This window comes from Daucus carota, chromosome 1 (assembly GCF_001625215.2).
Source record: "Daucus carota subsp. sativus chromosome 1, DH1 v3.0, whole genome shotgun sequence".
Taxonomy (NCBI): domain Eukaryota; kingdom Viridiplantae; phylum Streptophyta; class Magnoliopsida; order Apiales; family Apiaceae; genus Daucus; species Daucus carota.
Genome location: NC_030381.2, coordinates 48,821,034 through 48,846,127, shown reverse-complemented (window position 1 = coordinate 48,846,127; position 25,094 = coordinate 48,821,034). Strand labels below are relative to the sequence as shown.

Below are 25,094 nucleotides of genomic sequence, written 5' to 3'. Positions count from 1 at the left end.
TGTTTAGAAATAGTAACAATCGATTTATTAAACTTAAAATATTATAAATATAAATTAATCTTTTCACGTAGTTTGGATTTCATAGTTTTAACCTCCACACTTATGAAATTAAGATATATGGGGCATGAATATGACTCCTAACAAATAACAAAGGTTGTAATCATAATTTAGTCAAATGGTATATTATGCATAAATTACAATTCATTTGTAATATAAAATATGACATACCTTTTTTTAATAATCTTAATACAAAGAGAATCATAAGTATAATTTTTTGTAACATTTGATGAAAACCATTTTATTTTTTTTATGTTGTATTTTGAAATTTTTAATAGTAAAAATTTGATCAAACAGCTGATATACTTATTAAAACTCAAAATATTTAAAATTATCCTTTAGAAACAAAACTAAAAACAATAGGCTTATGTTGGGGAACAAAAATTTATTAATAATATTAATTGAATCATCAGTTCAAATTTTCAAAATTCAAATAATATTTGGTACGTATTTGATCAAATTAATTTTAAGTTCATTTAAAAATATTCAAATATGCCATTTAAAAGTTTTAAAATCTCAATTTCCCCAAATATGTGATTCAAAGTTTCACAAATTTTGCATGTGTTCAAATTGTGTGCTCGAAAATATAAGTAATTTTTCAATAACAGCGACTCTCAGCATTTGAAATAACATGCAATCTTTTGTCCTGACAGCTCACAAAATCAACTGAAAATATGTAATAACAACAATTGCTTCTACCCTGTAAACTTATGTCAGATTAGCTCATGACAATCATCTTACTCAATTATTATTTTCAAAACTCAATGCCATTTAAAAATTTTAAAAACTGAATTTTCCCAAATATGTTATTCAAAGTTTCACAAATTTTGCGATTTCAGGCTCATCCTTTAGCACACGGTAGCCACATCCAGCTCTCTATATCTAATGGTTGGGTGGTCTGATGTCTCATGTCATGGTAAAACATAATAAGAACCGTACGTATATATCTCTTCAAGCTCACCTAGTCGGCCTTAACCTTTAAATTAACACGTATTTCACGCGGCAGCTCCAAGTAGAGAGATAGAACTCTCTGGCCCTCTTTCCGTCTATCTATATAAATAGCTCGAATTCAAGGCCAACTTCATGTATAAAACCACACTTTATTAATCTAATGATATTGCTAACATGGCTAGTTCAAGAGCTTTTTTGGCTTTATTTCTTCTTACTGTTGTCTTTTCTTTTTCTTCCACAGATTGCAGGAAGGCACCGGGCATTCATGAAAAGCAAACTAATACCGCACACCAAATTGTGTGCCTATATCACCATGCTGGGGAGCCTGATGCAACTAAAACACCTAGGGAAGGAGCTTATGCTTTCATTATGGACAAAAACCTTGTTGATCATCCATTTGCATCCATCAAGAGGAGACTGGATCAATCTGTTCCCAGCCCAGCGGCTGGTCACTAGTCTCCATGATAATTAGTACTTATAATATGTTATTGCAGAAAGTATGTCATGGTAATTTATGATACTATGTTTCCTAGTCTCTTATAATATTATATTAGTATGTTATTTCTGAAAGTGTGTGTCTTAACGGAAAGGAATAATATTAGAGGTTTTTCAAAACCATGTCTTGTTCACATCGTAGTTTGTGGTAGTATGGTATGGACACAGCCATCCATAAATAAATTATTTAAACATACACAATAACATGATTTATTTGTATAAACAGCCTGATAATTTCATATGAGGATTATTGGGAGACCAAAAAAAAAACCAGTATGGTTCATCCCAAAAAGGGCACTATCATTTAATTATGAAGCTGGCTAAGCAGTATATCAAGTGAAACAGGACTTAATAAAAAAATTCTATTTATTTTTTGGGATCAACTATCTATGATATTGATGAGTCTACTGATCAATCGGAAGAAAATCAAAACAGCAAGATCACTTGATGATGTCGGAGAAGATCTTTTCATCTTTTCAATAAATTCATCAAAGGTTTTAACTGTTTCAAGAAGATTCGAGCAGACTCTTAGACATTGATACTAGTAGTATAAATATGTAAATTGTTCTTATACTTAGTCCAGTCATTTGTATTATTAGCTTTTATTCCATAATTTTGATACCAATGTTTAGAAGTAATGCTTAATTTATAAGGGTTTGTCTAGTGTGCTAAGTGCGGAATTTGATATGTTTGGGAGGTTTTGATTGGTGTGGTTCTTGTATTTGCAAGACAAATAATAATTAATCATGTCCATTAATTGTGAAATTATTTTAACGGTAAGTCTTGTAATCTCTAAGGATTTCAAAGTTTTTGATCTCCATTGAACCCAACTCTATGTATTCAATTAATTTGAGTAAGAGGAAAAAAATCAAAATTGAGTATAATTCGAATTCATAAATACAACTAAAACTACTCTGTAGGCTTGGAACTATTACCAAGAATGATCAAAACATTTATCGCACTATTTTTTCTTATATTAGAGCATCTACACTCATACAAAATCACAAATATGAATTGCAGATGTGTTGTAGAAAATTTTTAACTCCAATGAGACATTTTTTGTCTAAAAGTTTAGCTAATCTTCTAAGAGTATCTCGGTTGCTATTGACTAAAAATTGTTGACTAAATTGAATTCATAAAATTTGTCGAATTCATATATAAGAGATTTTATATATTCCAATAGAATTGACTATATTAATTGCCTGTATTTTAGAAATATGTTTTATTATTTTAAGTTGTTACAAATAGAATATGTTTTAATATGATGGTGGAGTATGCTTTGTAGAAGTTGGTCAAATATAATTAATATAAAATGATTGGCTATATATTTTGTTAAGTGAAATGGCCTATTGGAGTGGTATTCTTTTTACGGTTTGTCCAGCACTAACTTTTACACGTTTGACTCATTTTAATTGGTGTGATTGTTGTGTATACAAGTGTCCACATTATTTAGAAGTAGGAGTCAATCAAAATCAAGAAATGTTATAAATTTTAGTGTCCCATGAGCCGACCATAAAAAACCGTTTACTTTTTAGCATAGGAGATGTTCTAATGTTGGTCATATTTGTCCAATTATTAGACATCTATACTAAAATTAAATTCTTATCATATTAAAATTATATAATTTGTTTATAATAATTTAAAATATGATTACTAGATTATATTTTATGTAATTTCATACTCCATTGGTGTACTCAATAGAACTCGGGCCTCTTATATAATAATACTTCATCTAATAAACAATATTTTAAAATTTTCAATAGATAATAAAAGCATCCAATAAAATTTATTAAGACAGGTAATTAATAGATCTTAAGATCTCCCGACTCCAAATCTAGAGTTTAAGATCTAAATCCAGTCCCGATGCATCTTCCTCTTTAACTTCTTCACTAGTTTTTGGAGTAGAAGAAACTCCAAGAGACAATGCAGTGGCTGCAGGAGGAACACAATTGAGTGAAGGAGGAGCAGATTTCACCGGAATCTTGGCATAAAACTCTTGCAGGAGACGCCAAGTATTGGTGGAAGAACTGGATGATTCCATGGACAAATAAGACTGCTTGTTAGCCATGAAATCTGATCCACTGTTGGGACGACTTGTAGCTGGGTAGGGTCGATAAAGAGAAGTTTGAGCACGTCCCGCATGTGAACCCCTAGCCCTTTTATGCCCATTCTGGTGTCCTCCTAGGGCCATGAATGTACTAAATGTTTTGTCACAATAACGACAAGGATATGTCTTTGCAGTTTTTGGTTTTGGACTATTTTCAGGGATCTGTGGAAGTGCAGGTGCATCGATTTCATTTGGACGAGGAGGGGAATTGGAGGATGGAGAGTGTTGCACCTTTTGGGCATCCATGATATATCTGGTGAAGGAGGGTGTATTAGAGTTCAAACTTGTGAATGAGATAAAATTTTAGTGCCAACATCTATGTTTTTATAATAGAATGCATTCAATGTGAAATAATATTACTTTTAATTAGATTTCATAAATTTCCGTTTCCAAGATTTTATTTAGTTCATGGTATAATCTAAGATACTAATTCAAGCTAAATAGAGGTGGTTACAGCTATCTATCGGGAGAAAACGGTTGTTATCAATTTTTTTTATGCTACTATATATAGAGTAGTGGACCCACCAATAGATTTTAGTGGGCCACAATAAACTAATAAAAAAATTACATGATATAAGAAAATGAAAGATATACCAAATAACATGTAGCTTCTAGATTTTTCCAGGATCAAATTCATCCTCTGAATGTTTCTTGGATCTTTAATTTTTTTTAAGGAATTAGATTATTTTATTAAATTATTGAAATAAAAAATATGCTAATGTGTATAAACATAATATATTTTGAGCTAAACTAAACTGATCTACAATAATTGATGGGCCGGGGCTTTGTTTATAAAATATTTGTACACACATTTGTAGCACTCTCGGGAGTCGGGGAATACCTACTAAATCTCCATAAATATATGAAGGTTTTGGGCCGAAGTTAAATGGATCAATCACCAATACATAGTTGTTGGTCGGGCCTTGGCCAATATTTTTTTTTTTTTACCACGAACGTGTTAGTCAATATAATTGTCTTATAATTAATAATGAACATGTATATCCGCATAAAAATAAGCAATAAGATTAACTAATTTATAATGATTCTATATATTTTAGATAAGATCATCATAAAAATAATAATATATAATCTAACTTTATAGCATTATCCTAAAAAAATGATATGAATAATTTACTTTTCTAGCTAAAAGGAGAGTTTATCTTTAAGTTATCTAACACTAGAGACCACAAAGGTGTGTCTCTTCCCATTACTTGCCCCATATACACACTGAGGATGTTGAACATTTGCTTCACCTATTTTTTGATTGTCCGTTTGCAAGCAACTGCTGGCATGCGTTTAATTGGTATATGATATGCACGATGTGCAATCAGCTCCTCAATGGGTGCTCAACAAGCTGGAAACGGCGAAGCATGAAGAGGCAGTAAACATTTGTATAATACTGTGGGGACTCTCAAGCTCAATGTTGATGCCTCGTTTGATCCGGGAGGGAGCACATTTTCTGTTGGCATGGTCATTCGAGATTCTGAGGGGTCTTTTGTAGAAGGGAGAAGCATGACTCTTCCTCGGCCAGCAACTGTCTTTGAAGCTGAATGCATTGGCGTCAGAGAAGCTTTTTCATGGTTGATGAGTCACCAAGATCAGCCAGTTATAGTGGAAACAGACTCCTTATTAACTTTCAGAGTTCTTCATGATAGCAGCAAGAATCTTTTGGAAGTAGGGCACGTCGTTGATCAATGCAAGATGATGCACCAGAATCTGCCTTTAGTTTGTGTTAATCACATAAGGTGGCACATAACCTAGCTAAAATCCCCTTGTTTATTAAACTGCTTCATTGTTTTTTCATCTCCTCCAACCCATTTGGTGGAGACTTCTGACTGATTTGTCTCATTAATATCAGTAGCATATACATTATTATATTTTATAAACTTTAATATTTTTTATTTATGCATCCATATGAACATGTGTTTCAACATTTTATTATTAAATAAAAATATAATTTCAAATTTGTTTAGTTTTTACCCTATGTGCATGATTACGGGATTAGTATGAATACAGGGTTAGCAAAATTATTTAACTAAAATATGATTAATTATATTTACAAAGATTAAGCCAAAATTAGTAATTTAAAAAATAGACCATTTGGTCAAAATTAATTACACTTCAATAATTTTTTTTATAAAAAACTAAATTATAACGTAGGCGTTGCATAATATTTAATCACTAACAATAAACTTTGTATATTTGAAATTTATATTATATATTTGATTATGATATATAGAGTTCTTGAGTTGTTATTGATTTAAAATCCAAAAAAAAATTAGATTTAAGTTTTGATATATTTTTTTAATAAAAAAATGATTTAATAAATTATCTTTTACATCATTTATTAACCGAACTTGAAATAAGGACCTTTAAAATCGCCCACAGTAACATCAGTTGAAATTTTCTGGGACATCAATTTTTAATTGATGTGTATTAGATAAATTCTAATATAGTAACACTTAACACTACAAGAAAAGTTAATCATATGATTTTTTTTTCTGTTAAATTATCCCATACATTTTTCATTAGATTAAATCACATAGTTTTATATTATTATTAGTTCTATATATTAAACGAAGTAGTTATATTTCAGTTAGTTGTACGCGAAAAGTGAATCATATAATTTAGTGATTTTTATTTGAATAATTACTTATATGTGTGTGTGGGTGTGTGTATTCAATTAATTTGAGTAAGAGGAAAAAAATCAAAATTGAGTATAATTCGAATTCATAAATACAACTAAAACTACTCTGTAGGCTTGGAACTATTACCAAGAATGATCAAAACATTTATCGCACTATTTTTTCTTATATTAGAGCATCTACACTCATACAAAATCACAAATATGAATTGTAGATGTGTGGTAGAAAATTATTAACTCCAATGAGACATTTTTTGTCTAAAAGTTTAGCTAATCTTATAAGAGTATCTCCGTTGCTATTGACTAAAAATTGTTGACTAAATCGGATTCATAAAATTTGTTGATAAGAGATTTTATATATTCCAGTAGAATTGACTGTATTAATTGCCTGTATTTTAGAAATATGTTTTATGATTTTAAGTTATTACAAATAGAATATGTTTTAATATGATGGTGGAGTATGGGGTGAAAGTCTTAAATACCTGTGGGAACATGCCCGAAATATCCACGCTTGAAAATTATATCTAAAATAACCAAAGAGTTGCGCCTATTGAGTATGTGTGCAGGTACACATGCAATTTAAACTTGCGTGTTTAGTCATATTTATGATTTTTAATGTTAATTCAGTAGTACACGCATGATACAAATGCGCATTGACGTGTGGTTCTAGGCTTGCCTACACCCAAATAAGCTTCAAAGCTTGTTTATTATGTACATTTGATCTCAAAACTCAAAACAATAGTAATAAAAGAGAGATTAATTGTATAGTTAGAACTATAGATCTGAAACCATCTTAAAGAAGACAGATGAAATTGATTGATGGATAATAAATTAATAAAGAAGAGAATTAGCATCGAGCATTGTGCGGATAACATTATGTCTGCGTGTATGTAAATAGGTTAAGCTCAAGACACAAAAAAGAGGAACAGGGCCGTCTGGGAGAATTTTGGGGCCCTGTGCTATAATATGAATTAGGAGATGTTCTAATGTTGGTCATATTTGTCCAGTTATTAGACATCTATAATAAAATTAAATTCTTATCATATTAAAATAATATAATTTGTTTATAATAATTTAAAATATGATCACTAGATTATATTTTATGTAATTTCATATTCCATTGGTGTACTCAATATAATTCGGGCCTCTTATATAATAATAATAATTCATCTAAACAACAATATTTTAAAATTTTCAATAGACGATAAAAGCATCCAATAAAATTTATTAAGACAAGTAATTAATAGAGTTTAAGATATCCCGACTCCAAATCTAGAGTTTAAGATCCAAATCCAGTCCCGATGCATCTTCCTCCTTAACTTCTTCACTAGTTTTTGGAGTAGAAGAAACTCCAGGAGACAATGCAGTGGCTGCAGGAGGAACACAATTGAGTGAAGGAGGAGCAGATTTCACCGAAAACTTGGCATAAAACTCTTGCAGGAGACGCCAAGTACTAGTGGAAGAAGTGGACGATTCCATGGACAAATTAGACTTCTTGTTATCCATGGAATCTGATCCGCTGTTAGGACGACTTGTAGCTGGGTAGGGTCGATAAAGAGGAGTTTGAGCCCGTCCCGCATGTAACCCCCTAGCCCTTTTATGCCCATTTTGGTGTCCTCCTAGGGCCATGAATGTACTAAATGTTTTGTCACAGTAACGACAAGGATATGTCTTTGCAGTTTTTGGTTCTGGACTGTTTTTAGGGATCTGTGTAAGTGCAGGTGCATCGATTTCATTTCGACGAGGAGGGGAATTTGAGGATGGAGAGTGTTGCACCTTTTGGGCATCCATGATAGTGAAGGAGAGTGTATTCGAGTTTAAACTTGTGAATGAGATAAATTTTTTGTACCAACATCTATGTTTTTATAATAGAATGCATTCAATGTGAAATAATATTATTTTTAATTAGATTTCATAAATTTTCGTTTCCAAGATTTTATTTTGTTCATGGTATAATCTAAGATACTAATTCAAGCTAAATAGAGGTGGTTACAGCTATCTATCGGGAGAAAACGGTTGTTCTCAATTTTTTTAATGTTAATATAGAGTAGTGGACCCACCAATTAGTAGATTTTAGTGGGCCACAATAAACTAATAAAAAAATTACATGATATAAAAAAATGAAAGATATATACCAAATAACATGTAGCTTCTAGATTTTTCGAGGATCAAAGTCATCCTCTGAATGTTTCTTGCATCTTTAATTTTTTAAGAAATTAGATTATTTTATTAAATTATTGAAATAAAGAATATGCTAATGTGTATACACATAATATATTTTGAGCTAAATTAAACTAAACTAATCGACAATAATTGATGGGCCGGGCTTTGTTTATAAATATTTGTACACATTTGTAGCACTTTCAGGAGTCAGTGAATACCTGCTTTGTAGAAGTTGGTCAAATATAATTAATATAAAATGATTGGCTATATATTTTGTTAAGTGGAATGGCCTATTGGAGTGGTATTCTTTTTACGGTTTGTCCAGCACTTTATAGGTTTGACTCATTTTAATTGGTATGGTTGTTGTGTATACAGGTGTCCAAATTATTTAGAAATAGGAGTCAATGCAAAATCCAGAAATCTTATAAATTTTAGTGCTTATGATGTGCCCATAAGCCGACCACAAAAAATCGTTTACTTTTTAGCATAGCAGATGTTCTAATGTGGTCATATTTGTCCAATTATTAGACATCTATAATAAAATTAAATTCTTATCATATTAAAATAATATAATTTATTTAAAATAATTTAAAATATTAAATACTATTTTTAAACTGGACCCCTACAACGTTATACAAATCAATATACTTATATAAAGGAGAAGCGAGGGGCGTGTAGGTGGCGCCTCTCACATCGCTCCGTTCTATTTTTCTAATTTTCTAAAATTTTTGGATGAAATATCAAAAATTAGAGCTACCTTTTTTAGTTTCAAGTATATTAGAAGCAAGTTTCAGAATCTGATTTTGTTTCAAATTATTTATGGAATATAGTAGCTTGAAAGTTTTAATCTGATTTTATTTCAGATTATTTAATTATCTGTTTCAATTTATTTATGGAATATAGTGATATGGAATATAGTAATATTTATGGAATATAGTAATATGGAATATAGTAGCTTGAAAGTTTTAATCTGATTTTGTTCTCACATCGCTCCGTTCTATTTTTTTAATATTCTGGAATTTTTGGGTGAAAAATATCAAAAATTAGAACTTTTTTTAGGTTCGGATATATTAGAAGTAAGTTTCAGAATCTGATTTTGTTTCAGATTATTTATGGAATATATTAGCTTGAAAATTTTAATCTAATTTTGTTTCTATATAAAGGAGAAACGAGGGGCGTGTAAGCCACGCCTCTCACATCGCTCCGTTCTATTTTTCTAATTTTTTGAAATTTTCGGATGAAAAATATCAAAAATTATAACTGTCTTTTTTAGTTTTGAATATATAAAAATATCAAAAAACATTAAAACTGCATTTTTTAGTTTCGGATATATTAGAAGCAAGTTTCAGAATCTGATTTTGTTTCATATTATTTATGGAATATAGCAGCTTGAAAATTTTAATCTGATTTTATTTCGGAATATTTAATTATGGAAAAGAGTGGTACCCAAGTATCTCTGCACCTATAAATACCCCAATAGGTTGTAGGGTTTTGGATCATCTAAACATAGCATCCTCTCTTTCAATATCACAACCCTACATCTCTCTGGTGATAGTTCTCTTGCTCGATTTCTAACTCAGTAGTGCCGTTTTTCTGCAACGATAAGTGAAGGCTGTTTATACAGTATTAAAAAAATAAAGATTTTTGCAAGCAAAGGTAGTTATAGACCACTAAGCGGGAGTCGACAAATCCAAACACGGGAGAAGAATATAGTCTTGACATGATATTGATGGATGATATCAATAAATTAACTATTGGTGATGTATTTTTGTTGGTTATTCTTTTATAATATTTGTTTTGTTCATTGGACATGTTTGTTGTTAATTTTTATATGATTTACTTTGTATAGACGAAAAAATTATTCATGCATAATCAGTTTGCTCCGTTCAAGCAACTTTTAAGTAAAGGTTGTTTATACAGCATTAAAAGATAAAGGTTGTTACAAGTAAGGGTAGTTATAGACCGCTATCTAACGGATTTAAGTTAGATGTTTTTGTGCACGATCAATCCAAAAAAATTGGAAGAAGGTGACAATGTAAGAACATGATTACTTTTAAAGAAAAACACACAAATAAAATTAAGATTCGTCGTGCTTTAAATTGTTAATTACGTGTATAAATTTATTTTCATTTTTTACCATAAATTATAGTCCAATTTTGCAATTTTATATATTAGTATTGGTATTACATCAAGATTTTTACAATATAAAATTTATTTTATTCTACAAATATTAATTTTGAAACATTAATATACATTTTATAAACAGTCACTAAATTATTTTATTATACAAATATTAATATTGAATCATTAATATAATTTTTATAGGCCGCCGCAACGCGCGGTTTCTCGACTGGTATGATCTCAATGATCGGAAGAAAAGAACCGGCAATCGCGAGTATTCAGCGTTCTACTTTACATTGTCTCGAGCGGAGTGTCCCTCACCGGCAGACAAGTATTCGCAGGCCAACTCATGCTTGCCTGTACACGCGCCACCGTTACAACATATCTTTCGTAATCATGAAATGCTACTGGCATTATTATTTGTTATTATAATGATCAATCATCTAATCTTTTACTACTTTAGAATTAATTTAACAAACTTTGAATGATTGTGCGTTTTTATTGAATGATACCAGAGTATTCAAATATATATATATATATACATATATATATTAAAATTCTTATCAAACATATATGTATAGATTTTTAATTTGTCATATTATTTGAACATATATAGTCTGTAATATTTTAAAAAATATATTTATAATTAAATGTTAACTTAATATTTGGAAGTCTTGTACGAAAAAGAAATTATATTAAATGATTGATGCACTTCTCCCGTTTCCTCGGGAGTTCCAATCTGATTTTCTTTTCCCATTAAGATATTCTTTATATTGGCGGGATGTTTTTGACCAAATAACAAAGAATTAATACAGAAGAACCGAAACAAAATTTATTTTGCATGTTAAACTTCTCCATCCTAACAATATACTCCCTCTGTCCCATTTTAACTGATGTTTGACTTTTTAACACGTATATTGAGGTGTAAAAAAACAATATCTACACTCAATAAAAAATTTCAATTCTTATATCAAATAAAAGTTTGGACTCCAAACTTTTATTTGATATAAATTTTATAAAAAATAATCATGTTTAGATGTAATTTTTTTAACATCTTAAAATACGTGTAAAAAAGTTAAAAGCAGTTAAAATAGGACGGAGGGAGTATAAAAATAATTACTAAAAAATATTACTAACACTAATAAAAACAAAATACATGTAAAAACTTAGCATTATGAACACCCTACTTACTGCAAATACTCCATCATTTAGCCGGAGATAAAAACACTTGACTTTGCACCACCGTTTCACCGATCCTGAACCCCGGAACCACCGTGAAGGCCACCGTAAGACCACCGTCACCGCTCGAGCTAGATTCACTACTCACAACACTCTCCATATATACCTCAGAAAATCTACATTTCTTACCTATCTGAAAAATACTCAATTTTTGTTCAAACGAAATGGCCAAACTATGTAAAATCCAAACCCTCCTTGCCATTTCCGAAAACAGATTGAAAAACGGAGTCTCCGGAAACTCCCAAGCATTTATCATTTTCCTCTGTTTCAAATTTCCGTAGAATGAGGCCTCCATTTTGGGATGAACCAAACGTAAATACTTCGATCTTGTGAATTTGGCGAACGAAGAAGTGGGATGAGCTTTCAAGAAATTAACTGAATTAACCGACTTGAGCTTCTTGAATTGGTCCATGTGGTATGGTACAAAAGAGTCACAAGACTGATCATTTTGTAGACAAAATGCAGGGTTTTCGAAACCTTGAAACATTTCTTGGCACACAAATGATTCGAAAACGAAACATTTATGATTTTTATTTGATAAAATCAAGTTGGGATGGATTGAATCAATAGCAACATCAATATCCCAGCTAGAAGACTCCATTTCTTGAACCAAAAGCTTGACAAAGTTTCGAACTGACCTTATCGTATATTGCAAAACCAATATAAAATCTTTAGGATTTGGGGCAGAAAGATTGATGTTTTCAAGTATTGAAAAACACCCACTTGAGTTTAATTTCTTTTCGAGTGATTTGTTTTTCAACATTGTGTCTTGAAGCTGACCTTGAAGACTCAAAAGTTTGTGTTTTTTGGCCTCAATCTCAGCTTCCATTTTCTTGATTGTGATCTCATACATCTTCATAAGACTCTGCTGTTCTTGAATCTCAGTGAGCAAAAGAGTGACATGGGGTGGTGAAGAATCAACTTGTTTCTTCAAGAAACTCTGTTTCAGCTCAGAGAGTTTTCGAAGTTCATCAACAACGCCTTGATCAGCCAACTGTATAGCTTGAGCATTGTACTTGGGGAACTGGGCCATCTGTAACTCAGCATAAGAAGCTTTGATTGTTGAAATGGTAGCAAAAAGCTTGGCCACAAAAGCTTCCATGGCTGCCTTGTTCTTGGCCTTGACCAGGTCATTTTTCTTGAGTTTTTGGTCACCATTTTTGGGTTTTTCTTGGGGAATGAGCAGGCAAAAGGGATTGTTGGAGATGGTTTTTGTAGGTGTTTTGAGGTGGATTACTTTGAAGAATGATTTGGTAAATTTGCTTTTGGTTGAAGATGAAGAATGGGATTTTGTTGAATCCATAATTGTGTTTAAGATGGGGGAGTTTGTGTGAGATAAAGCTTAAGAAAATGGTGAGGGTTTAGTAAATTGAGGAAGCAAAATGGACTAAAGGGGTTTTGAGAAAAGAGAAAGAGGGAAATAAAGTGTGGGGGAGAGCGACAGGGATTAGAGCAAAAAGAGAGGATATTGTGATATTTTAAGATGGAAAATGAGTCATTTTTCTTCTTTTGATCTTTGAGAATTGGAGGCGGAGATGGAGGTTGTTAAAGCATGGATGAGATTAAAGTATTATTAGGCTTTAAAGCGCGGGAACGGAGGTTAAATATTGCCAAATGTACGTGACGGTGAAACGCGTACAAGGATATATAAATATTCGAACAAGTCGAATCTCGTATGTCTTTGTTTATTGAGTTGATACCAAAGTATTGCTAAGCTTATATACACTACTCCCTGGCGCAGGAAACTTTTTTATCTTGTATGACAGGATTTGGATACGTATTTTAAGTCTCGTATATAAGATATATTTTCATAAATTATTTTTAATAAAAATTTAATGTTTAAATATTTATATAAAAAGAAGAATTTTAAATATAAGTTATAAAATTAAATTTTATATGTAACTTAAAATATGTTTCAAGCAATGCAAAAAATTGTAGAAGAACGAAGGGAATATATTCAATCTTGATTTCGAATCGATATAAATGAATGAATTTGTGTCTGAGTTTATACATTTCGGTATTTTATGGTATTGATTACTCCATTCAATCTCATGGGTTTCATACTGAGATGTTAGTGAAATATATTTAAGGATCAAAAAATATTATTCATTCGAGTTAAAAGAGCAAATTTTGTTATCCAATTAGATACATGTTTAGTGTCGAATATACTTGATGGATCGCGCCCAAGAGACAACCAATACTTAAAATAGAATCATAAAATCACTCTCTCTGGAACATGACCATGTACTTGATTCCCATGAAAATATAGAACAAATAATACATGTACATGAAATATATGTTTGTCTTGATTGATAGGTACATACTATGTTTGTTGTTGGCTAATAACGAATATATTCTCTGAGGTATATATAAAGCTGAAAATGAGCTTAGAACAGCTTCATGCTTGATTTGGTCTGGATTGATCTTAATTTAATAAATAAAGTTAAGTTCCTAAATTCTCTACTTTCTACTTTTAATTTATAAGTTCAATTCTGGATCATCCCTTATAATTAAAAGCAATGCACAAGTCAAGACATGATTTAGTAAAATAGTAGTCATTCACAATATATTTATGTTAGTGGCATATAACTAACAAAAAGAAAGAAATGCTAGTGGTGAAAAATCGCAGGATTGGACAATTTTTAGATGCTGTAGCCTGTAAGTGTAATATCTATCAAAAATTTAGAGTTAAGTTGTCCGGCGTTTTTTCGTTGAATTCACACTACTAACATACATATGTCAGAGGATCGAACCCAGAACGGTATTGTGCTAAACTTAAAGAGCTCGCCTCGAATGTTAGCCGGATTTTCTTCTTGAGGATCCAATGTGGTCTCTGTTGGTGCAATTCGACATTACCACCACAGTTATAACAAATTTCGAAACAGAAGTAATTTAGATAGCATGCGCATCGACTCTAATCATGACCCTGCCAATCCCAACAATTTATAAAGTTGTTCAGATAATCAAATAAATAATAAACCGGAGAAGATAAGCCTGAGAACAAAGATAAGTGGCCTAATGTTAAAAAATATACACAAGCATGAGTACATTGACTCCATGAGTATGACCCAACAATATGAAGTGTGAACAAAATAGAGAAAGTTGCTAAGAGCATCTCCAGCAGTGTCTTAGTGTCTTCCTTATAAATATTATAAAATATTGAATCCTAGTGATTTAGGACAAGATTTTGTATTTCAACTCCAACAATGATCCTTATAATTCATTCCTTATTATTATTATAATAATAAATTTGGAAAGAGATTGATAAAAGATGGAAAGAAGAGAGAGAAAATAAGTTACAATAAGAGAGAGAAATGATTTTTTTATTAAAGAAATCAAATAAGGCATGGCTAGTGGTGCTTTATTAATAAGGCATGGAAGGAGGATCCTAGTGATTTAAGGCACCTCTAAGACACTGCTGGAGCACTAATTTATGTCACATTCCTTATAATTGGACTTAGGACATGAAATAGGAAAGCTGCTGGAGTTGCTCTAAGGTTGTCTAATCTCAGGGGCCACAGGCTCTCCAAAAGCTAAAGCAAGGGTCTCCACTGTCCACTACAGTCTACAGACATTTAGAACCGTTAAGCTTACATTACTATTATATGTACTGATTCTTGTAAGTACTCAGAATTCACAGAAGGCCACTATTTAGGTAGGCATTGTTGCTTTAAAACATAATCATTTGGAGATTAGGTAGGAGTGTAACTTAAGTACTTGCTTAAGATACATTAATTAGTTTTACTAGAGAGTTATCAGTTATATCACAAGTAGCCAAGTAGGAATGTAGGAGTGTAAGTTGTGCTGCTTTAAGTTAATATGATTAGATTTCTTTACTGGAGCTTCAGCAGGACGTAACTGTGACCTGGATCAAAAGTGGCTTCAACTTAAAGTTGATTTAGTGAGATTGCTTGCTTTGAATTTTTGAACCGATCAGTTGAACAAAAAGTTTGAGATATAAATCCATCTGAGATTAAAAGGTGTATTCAACTGAGATTTTAATAGATTATATATAATATATAAACTTTAATTGATTGTATTGTAGATAATATGTCGTAGTCTCGCAGAATTGATGCACAATACAATGTTTTAAAATCTGATGGATTATGATAATAAGTTTACCTATGTTATAAGAGTCCCTCTACCTAATTCCAAATTCCGACTCCCACGTGGCAACTGACACACAACACAAACGAAAAAGAAAAAAACCATATCATTAGATGTCTTAAGATACGGGACTTGTAACACACATAAGTTTTCAATATTCTCATGATAAAAGAGGACTAAACTTTTGTCATATGAGATGACATTACAATATCACAAGAGGGATCCGATGCCCCAAGGTGGGACTACTTCTTCCACTACCTCCTACTCTGTTTGTCAATATATAAGGAACAAGTAGCCCTTATAACAAGGGGTCATCCTAAGGTTTTGATGTCAAAAAAGACTCCCCAGACCTACTTGTGTCCCAATTTCACAATGTTGATGAGGATTCATATATTTCTCACTTTCTTGTCAGCACAGGTGTGTCTAGTCAGTTGTGCATCATATCTGAATGTTAGTATAAGCTCTAAAGATCTGCGAATGTAGGCATGACCCATCATGAGCATGTCCATGTCCACTAAAAAGATCATGCACTAACACTCTTAGTGGATTATACAACTTGCAAAGCTTGTTTCTCAGCTAAAGGTAAAAATAGGTTTGGATGCTGAAAAAATCAGTTGTTTTTTTTCAATTTTATGTTAAATTGTAAAGCAACAAAAAAAATTCCGTAATATTGTACAACAATAGACAGTTACTATTATCAGCAGGGCGTAGGATCCACGGATGTTATAAACTGATACCTATTGGCTTTGGCTCGACAGAAATATCACTTAGAAGCAAAACAAACCTAGTTCACTGACTTTCTCCTTCTAATATATTTCAAAGAACTGATAGATGATTGTAAATGCAAGCAGAATTCCTGTCTCTGAGCCAATAGCTCCCATGAAGTCTGCTAATATTGTCAATGCACCAATACAGATCCCCCCAAAAGCAGCTGCGGTAGGTATGTAGCGATTTATAAGTTCCTTTTGTAAATTAGAATCACGATGGCCCGGCATCACCATTTGTTGCTCCCACACAGGTATTATCAAAGGCATGACAGATTAACACCAAATATGAATAAGTATCGGGCAGATGAGTAATTGATAAGAGAAGCTGAGGTAGATTGGCCAAATTATGAAAGCCTGATTCACCAAATTGTAGTGTTATACCATGCACAACAAGAACTAGCAAGCTATTCCAATGATGACCCATAGCAGTTCAAATTTTGAAGAATCAACATCTATGGTTTAAAAAAAAATTATAATGCTACTTCACAGGCAAAACCACAAGGATTCCTTGGATGTAGATTACAACAAGGAAGATCAGAACAGTAGCAAGCAGATTAGTCACATTTGGAAGATTCTGCCGGTAGAAAGCTTCTCGAAGAGCTCGAACTTTGTCTGTCCTAGTTATTAGCAAATGGAACAATGCTATAACAGCACCTTCAAACTGTGCTCCGCGAGCACTGTTAATTGTTGTAGGGCTAAATGCTTCCCAGATGATGCTTTCACTGCAAAGTAGATCATATTTTCTTGGTAAGGCTTTGTGGAGCATACAATTATTTTATGATTTTGTTGGCAAAAGTAACAATGTCTTACCAGATATTAGTAGCTACTATGAATAAGGAAATCCCAGAGCCAAGACCATATCTCTTCGGAAGAAGTTCATCTAAACATATCAAAATTATTCCAGCAAAACAAAAGCTGCACAACAATGAGAATCGCATTACCAACTCCAAGTTGATTGACACTGCCATACATCCCTGAAAGGACATAAGCAACAGCCTCTGTGATATTTAAAAATATAAATCATATTTATTTACAAAATCTACTTCTTGATTTTTATAAGCCCCTTCTATTTTGTTAAAACTTAAAAAAGTTACAGAACATTATCTATTTGCAAAATCTACTTCTATTTAATTTAGAACAATATCACAATTATAATCTTAAACATACTTCTATTAATTTAGAATATGGAAAATACAAATTTATTGTATATTTGAATATTATAATGTGTGTAGTGTTAAGTATTTATCAAACAATAAGATTCATACCACGATATTATACTAAACAATCAAATCTTTTATATACAGAGGTCGTTTGGCTGAATTTAAAATAAGTGGGCTTAAAAGCCGTGGCCAAACACCACCATAATTATTTTAGGTAAAAATATAATATACTAATAATAAATATCTTATAATGTCAAAATTTATATTTTTAAAAATTACAAATATCTTTTAATGTCAAAATTCATGTTTCTAAAATTTAAAGATGATGAATGATTAAATATTTTTTAATGTTACGAGGATAACGTGTTCTATACATCCATCCCACAATTTTATTGAATACATTCTTTATTGATTTTGACCGGCAAACATAAATAATTAGAATTTCTATTTCTACGACAAAATATAAATTAACAAAAAAAAAAAACGACAACAACAACAATAATAATAATTATTATTATTGTTATTGTAATTATATTATTGGCTTAGGGGCCAGGCATCCAAGATATTTATTTTATATTTGATGCAAGAAATATAAACCTGTGTCCTATACAGAAGATTGTATTCCAGGATCATATGATTCTTATTTTCTTGAAAAAACTGTAAGCCTCTGGAAGAACAATTCAGGCAACTGTAGATATAACCTATTGACCTCATTTAAATTCATATTGAAAACTATTTCTCATTACCTTTACCCAATAGAAGGTAAAGGCTAGGAAAATTTGGCAGCTATTTCATGAACAAATATGACAATAAACATTTTGAGCTTTTAATAGTGTTTTTACATGTTATAAGGTTTGACCCAGTCAACTATACCTATCTAATATGACCATGGGTATTCAGTCAAAGATTCTGAGCAAAGGTAAGTTCATGTGTGCTCAAAACTAACTTCTACCCAGCTGTTGTATCACTGAGATTACAACTCCATAAAACATCAGCAAAACCAATATAAATGCATGTCAGACGGTGTAAGGACGGCGACATTTGAGCTTCCATCACACCCTTGGTCATCTTACGATGGCAGTTGAAGCTTAGAGTTGTTTTTCCAACTGCAAAAGTATGTTTTTCTGAGGTTTGTCTTGCAAAACTAGAGAAATATTAATACTAAGTAATGGCGTAAATAATATACCTGATATAGTAATAGTAGAAGAAATCAGCATACAAGGCAGTTTGGACAAGACCGGAAATGCAAGCTGAGGAAAAAGAAAAATATTCATGTAAGTTTAAATAAGAGATAATCATCATCATACACAAAAAACTATTACTGACTTACATATCCAAAGCCTGAAATGTTGCTCTGTAAGATAACGGTAAATCCAGTTGAGAATGTAGAATGCTCTATAGGCCCTGCAATTGACAAGGCCAACAAAATATTATTGCCCTAGTAACTTTCGCAAGAATGATTAGCAGTCATTGATCGCGATTGATATAACGATGGAAATTGCCATCTCTTAATTTGAAGTCTTCATCATATGTTGATTATGTTCTTCGAAAATTATATTATTTAAGAATTACACTATTTAACCTGCTTAATGTTCGGAATCTTCTGATGGCAATAAGTTTAACAGTAAAACGTAATATTGTTTACAAAAACCTGCCTCTAGTATACAGAGAAAAGATCAATTTACACATTGTCAACAATTTTGACATTGTTTACCACCCAATCAGAGATCCACCTACAATTATGAGCACATACTAGATAAGTAGATGCACCAAACGAGTTCAAACAATATGGTATTATTTTACATCTCCACTCAGGGTCATTCTTGCTATGTAAATTTCAGCTAAATTTCTGCACACCACTGCCATTTCCATCTGACCTATTATACAGACCCTTCTCCAATATATATTTCAACTGTTGGCATGGAAGAGATTGTTCCTTTTCAGGGCTCACTTTGTTATAATTCACAAATCCTCATATTGATAAAGTTCTTACTGTGTCAAAATAAGATAAACATAAAGATATCATCATATGAAGTTGACCAAATTACAGATGGTGGTCATTTATATACCCACTTCCTGTGCAAAACACACACTATGACACATGGACTGGTTACATCCAAAAATACTCAGATAACAGTATCAACAAATTAGAATACTATTCGGTCACTACCAGATATACGTTCAAATATTTAGTTACACAAGAACTACAGGTCATCAAAGTGATCAATAGCTTGTGGTCTCTGGGGGTAATCAAACAGAGACATGATTTGACAAACTGCAGCATAAAATCACTCAACTATAGACCAAAACTAAGTAAGAATAGCAATAAACATTATACTTGCAGCTAGAAACAGCAAATACCAAATGTACCTGTAAACAATAATATAACACCAAGGAATAATTCTTGACAAAGGCATGAGTGACACATAACTATAGCTGACAGAGAGCAAAAGGCATGTATCAACAAATTAAAAATACTATTTGGTCGCTGGCAGCTATAATTATCAGAGTCAAAAATTTAGTTGCAGAAGAACTACAGATCATCAAAGTGGTCGATAGTTTGTGGTCTGTAGAAATACTCAAACAGGAACATTATTTAACAAACCGAGGCATGAAATCACATTCAACCATAGACCAAAACTAAGAACAACAATAATATAATACCGAGGAATAAATCTTGACAAAGACATGAGTAACACATAACTAAAGCTGATAAGAGCGCAAAAGGCATGGAAATGTTGATTGCTAATACTAAGCAATACAACTTAATATACTTCGTCCTAAAATTTAGTAAAGGTAAAGTGCCTATACCCAAGAAAGAAAACATATTGACCAGTCAAATTGTCCACATTTCCACTTCTTTGCAAAAGAACCAGCTGCGGAAGGATAGCTACAGCCTCCAAGTATATAGAGAATGCCCAAAAGACCTGCCATTAAAACAATTTAGCAGTACATCTTCAGCAACAATAAAAGTTAAAAACAGTATTCAGAAGAACAGATGCTGAATACTAATTACCAAGTCAGATGGATACTAATACCCCAAGATACACCAAATATAATAAGCTGTAGTACCTTAACTCCCTATTTCACCTCGAGTACCCATGCCTGACTCTCGGACATCTCATGGATAAAACACTTCATTTTGGGACAAAGATTCAAAATATATCCAGGTACCACACATTAAACATTTTAGCAGAGTCCCGGCAGGAAAAAAAGAAAAAGGCTCACCGGATTATCTTTGATTCTAGTTTCAAAACATGTTACAACAAAATCATTTAGCACAAGCCTTAAACCATGTCAACACTCACCAACAACTTTCTGGTTCCTTGTTTGAAAAAAAATTACAACAGAGTGATCAGCCAGTGGCCCTGGCTAATTTGAATAGCAATATGTTCATTGATAGCCAGTGGTGTTTCCTGTGTGGGTCGGCGGAGTAGGCTGAACTTTCAAGTTTTTCTTCTTTTACTTTTTTGCTTTTAGCTATGATAACGAGTTAAAAATCCAAATGATTAAAGAATATACATAAATAATTCATTTATTTTTATATAAAAATGATATTTTATATAAGTTTACATAAGTAATTTTCTCTAAATATATATTTCTGGACGTCATAATCATTAATCAACCTTAACTTCAGACTATTATGATACTATTCGATTTGGGTCAAGTCAGAACCCACACAAATTTAATTGACCTCCGAACCAATCTCGTACTAATAAACTAAGAGAAATGTTATTTTCAGAGATATATATGTAGCATTTCCCCCTGCATACACAATTTGTAGCATATCCTAATATTAAACACTATTAGCTCTAGAAATATTTATTTTATTTTTTAAAATTCTGAAAATAACATTTTCCTAAAGTTGAATGAGATTTATAATCACAGCCCTTGAAATTAAAACATGAATACTAATTGAATACTTATTTTCTTTCATTGAAACAAAATTAAAGTGTATCAATAGCAGGTAAAAAAAATCCTAATGACATATGCTACTAAAAAATAAAAAAAATTAACTCATCTTACGCTACAAAAAAAAAATAACATAGTGGATACCCATCTTCTTTTAGTAACAAGAGGACTGGTAGGGTTCGAGCTTCAGTGAGGCACGGGTGTGTGCATATTTATATTCATATAACATTACCAAGAAAGTAAAACGAGTACTTCCTCTAATAAAACCTGAGACACCAATTGTTGCTGTACAAATTTCCTAGACAGTCTCATTTAATTTGTGCCTCTAAAATACCAACCCCGCCACAGTAAAGTCCAGACAGTTCCCAGATTTTAAATAAAGAACAGCAGAGAAACAAAAGTGATTCTCATTTCTTTTATCATATACTCCCTCTATCCCTCCAGGTTCTTAACAAAGGGGATAGAGAGTTCAGCATGCATTTTAAGTCTCTTATAAGAAGAAAATTTCAGAAATAACTTATGAAACTGTATTTTATATACACCCTAAAATGGGTGTCAAGCAGTGAAGAAAAATGTAAAGAAATGGAGGGACGGAGGGAATATAACAAATAGAAGTCCACACTGTCCATAAGAAACATGAAACAATATCAAAGCTTGAAAACTAGGAATGATATTGCTTCTTTCAACAGACCTATTTGAAGTAGCACAAATTATAGGATAGGATTCATGAATCCAATGACCATGCACATGTTAAAGACTCATGGGCATTGCAATATAAAATCAAGAAAGACATTCACCAAACCAATATCAATAGCTTTTAGCAACCAATGGTAAAACCATTCTATGTAATCCTACTATACAATCCCTGTAGAATATAATATTGGACACTTAAAAGCAGTTTGCTGTATAGAAGTGAATAAAACCAAGAGTGACTAGCCTTAAGAAGAATCTATAAAAGTCTGCATAATCCCCAGAGGGTCAATATTTTAGGCATATGAAATATTAAATTTGTGACTGATCGAGACTAGAGCAAACAGTATCCTCTTATGCAAGCGAAGATAAATAAGTACACATTTAGTGGCTTCCATAATCCAGAAGCCAACTATAGAGAAACCGGTTGGGAACAAACAAGTGAATATGTCTCCATGAAGTTTTAAAGTTCGGCAATCAATTTTCTAAAATACTTTTGGTCACATATTTGTTTAAATGTAATATCAAACAAAATTACCAAACAATAGACAGTTAATACCTGGTCACTTATACTACAAGTATCTTGTAACTATGCATACACACAGAAATCAGAACTATCAATTCCATCAACCAGCTTTGAAATTGAGCCTGACTAATTATTGTAAAAGGTAACAACAGAAATTACTTATTCAACAAAATGCCAACTTGAATTAAATTTGCTATTATTTCAAAATAAAGGCAGCATACACATTGATTAATTTGGCTCACATCAAAAACTATCATCACACAGTAATGAACAAGTTGATTCATTCCCATCTTTAGTTTCTTTTAATCTTTTCTTTTCTGTGTCTAAAATTAATCCAACCTCAGCCAATTAAACAATAAAATAAAACCCAAACTGACCTCCTGGAAAGTGAATTTGTCGTGAACTATTAATGCCAACACCAAGCACCCCAACACCAAAAATAGATGGCGAAACGTGTCCAGTGCTTGATCATAGGAGCGCTTAACAATCCGATGCCGTCGCATGCACCAAACAATGGCCGATGAGGTCAAGATAAACACCACTTTCATCACAGAATTATACACTGAGATGAAATCCGTGAACAAATCAAGGTACCGAGTCACAAACACCAAAGCATACAACTCCTGAGTCTTCAGCGAAATCCCTAATCACATTTAATCACTATATACATTCAGTAAAAAAGTTGAAATAAACATTATACCAATCAAATAAAAATAGTGTGTGTACAGCTCCTGCATATTTACTAAATTCTCTGATCACACATAATTTCTATATATTTAGAACAATACTTTAAAATAAACCTCAGAAAATTGAATAGGCAGCATAGATACACGAGTATAATATCGATTACAGTGAATGTGCATAGCTCATCCAGCTTCCGTAAAATCCTAAATCACTCGTAATTGCTAAACATTTGGCACAAACACTCTAAATAAATCAAGTAGCAACCGGCACAAATAAAACAACACGGACATCAACAATCAAGGAAAAATACATCAACTATCCCGAAAAAATCGCAAACCGTGTGTGTGCACGCACTGTGCAGCGCTTGCATAATGAGTAAAATCCCTAACACTAACATTTAATCGTTATATAATCAGTGAAACAGACCTATAACAATCACAACACATTGCGAAAACACGAACACGAAATAATCAAGAAATGATCATATTTAATTGCAATAATTTAAGTAGACATTTCGAAAAGATGATGGAAAAGGGAGCTGCCTGCGCATGATTTGGTGGCGTAGATTTTGAGGAGAAGAACGAGAATACTGATCAAATGAGTCATGTCGCCGGCGAATCGGAAGATATTCATGGCTGCTTCACTGAAATTGATCGATTTTTGTGCCCTAGAAAAATATATTGAATGAAAAAATAACAGGGAAAGAAGGAAAGGGGTTTATTTTGGACACGGGAGGAGAGAGATGATGACTTGGCAATGGGACACGTCTAAGCCTCCCGCGTGTCCATCTATTGCTGTTTAAAACTGAAATGTCACATTTTAAAAAGTCCGATTCAGCTTTAGAAATTCGTAAATTGATTTGGACGGGAGTCGGGCAACATTTTTTTTTTCTGAATATCTTTTTCAAAAATGCAAAATTTCTGCTGGTTTAATTTTTTTTATCAGTGCAGTTCAAATATAAAATATAATAAAACAGATTTCCAATCCATAAATTTGTAAAACTCCAGAATTCAATTAGACTCTTTTTTTTACAAACAAGAAGATTTTATTAATTGGCCTCGGTCATAATAACAGCTTCAACACCAATAATAAAAATAGAACTCTTATCAAAAGTCCGATCTGGCATCCAGTAACAAACACATGAGAGCATTTAGAATGGGAAAAAACACATGAGAAACAGATAATGAATTTAGAGTACACCGGAGAAATATCCACACAAAGCAAGGTTGTAAAAATCGAAAATTGGATCGACTCGATTTTATTCTGAAAATAAGAGTACTCGAAAATCAAAAATTACTCGGAATGAATACTCGATTTTCATTTTTTAAATTCATTTACAATGGGATTTTAGTATACAAATTACAAGTGTTACAACTTGAAATTTAAGTATATCAAATTTTTGTTAATATATAAGAATATGTTATATAATAATAACAATTATCTACTATTATCAATAATTTATTAATGAATA

At 31.9% G+C, this 25,094-nt stretch overlaps 4 protein-coding genes across 4 annotated transcripts; all 4 read right to left on the bottom strand.

Annotated features, from left to right (window-relative positions):
- Positions 1 to 3,337: 3,337 nt before the first annotated feature.
- On the bottom strand, positions 3,338 to 3,856 carry LOC108223860 (zinc finger protein 8). The gene has a single exon (XM_017398311.1). The coding sequence runs from the start codon at positions 3,854 to 3,856 to the stop codon at positions 3,338 to 3,340; it is 519 nt and encodes a 172-aa protein (XP_017253800.1).
- Positions 3,857 to 7,526: 3,670 nt separating this feature from the next.
- Positions 7,527 to 8,045, bottom strand: LOC108223857 (zinc finger protein GIS). Its single transcript, XM_017398302.1, has one exon. It carries the CDS (start codon positions 8,043 to 8,045, stop codon positions 7,527 to 7,529), a length of 519 nt encoding a protein of 172 aa, XP_017253791.1.
- Positions 8,046 to 11,636: 3,591 nt separating this feature from the next.
- On the bottom strand, positions 11,637 to 13,344 carry LOC108223848 (protein GRAVITROPIC IN THE LIGHT 1). The gene has a single exon (XM_017398289.2). It carries the CDS (start codon positions 13,078 to 13,080, stop codon positions 11,743 to 11,745), a length of 1,338 nt encoding a protein of 445 aa, XP_017253778.1. The 5' UTR covers positions 13,081 to 13,344; the 3' UTR covers positions 11,637 to 11,742.
- Positions 13,345 to 18,613: 5,269 nt separating this feature from the next.
- LOC108208329 (ER lumen protein-retaining receptor A) lies at positions 18,614 to 24,390 on the bottom strand. Its single transcript, XM_017378856.2, has 6 exons — positions 24,166 to 24,390; positions 23,317 to 23,582; positions 20,623 to 20,738; positions 19,142 to 19,215; positions 18,998 to 19,061; positions 18,614 to 18,917 (listed from the first exon to the last, which is right to left on the bottom strand). The coding sequence occupies exons 1-6, from the start codon at positions 24,254 to 24,256 to the stop codon at positions 18,881 to 18,883; spliced, it is 648 nt and encodes a 215-aa protein (XP_017234345.1). The 5' UTR covers positions 24,257 to 24,390; the 3' UTR covers positions 18,614 to 18,880.
- Positions 24,391 to 25,094: the final 704 nt, after the last annotated feature.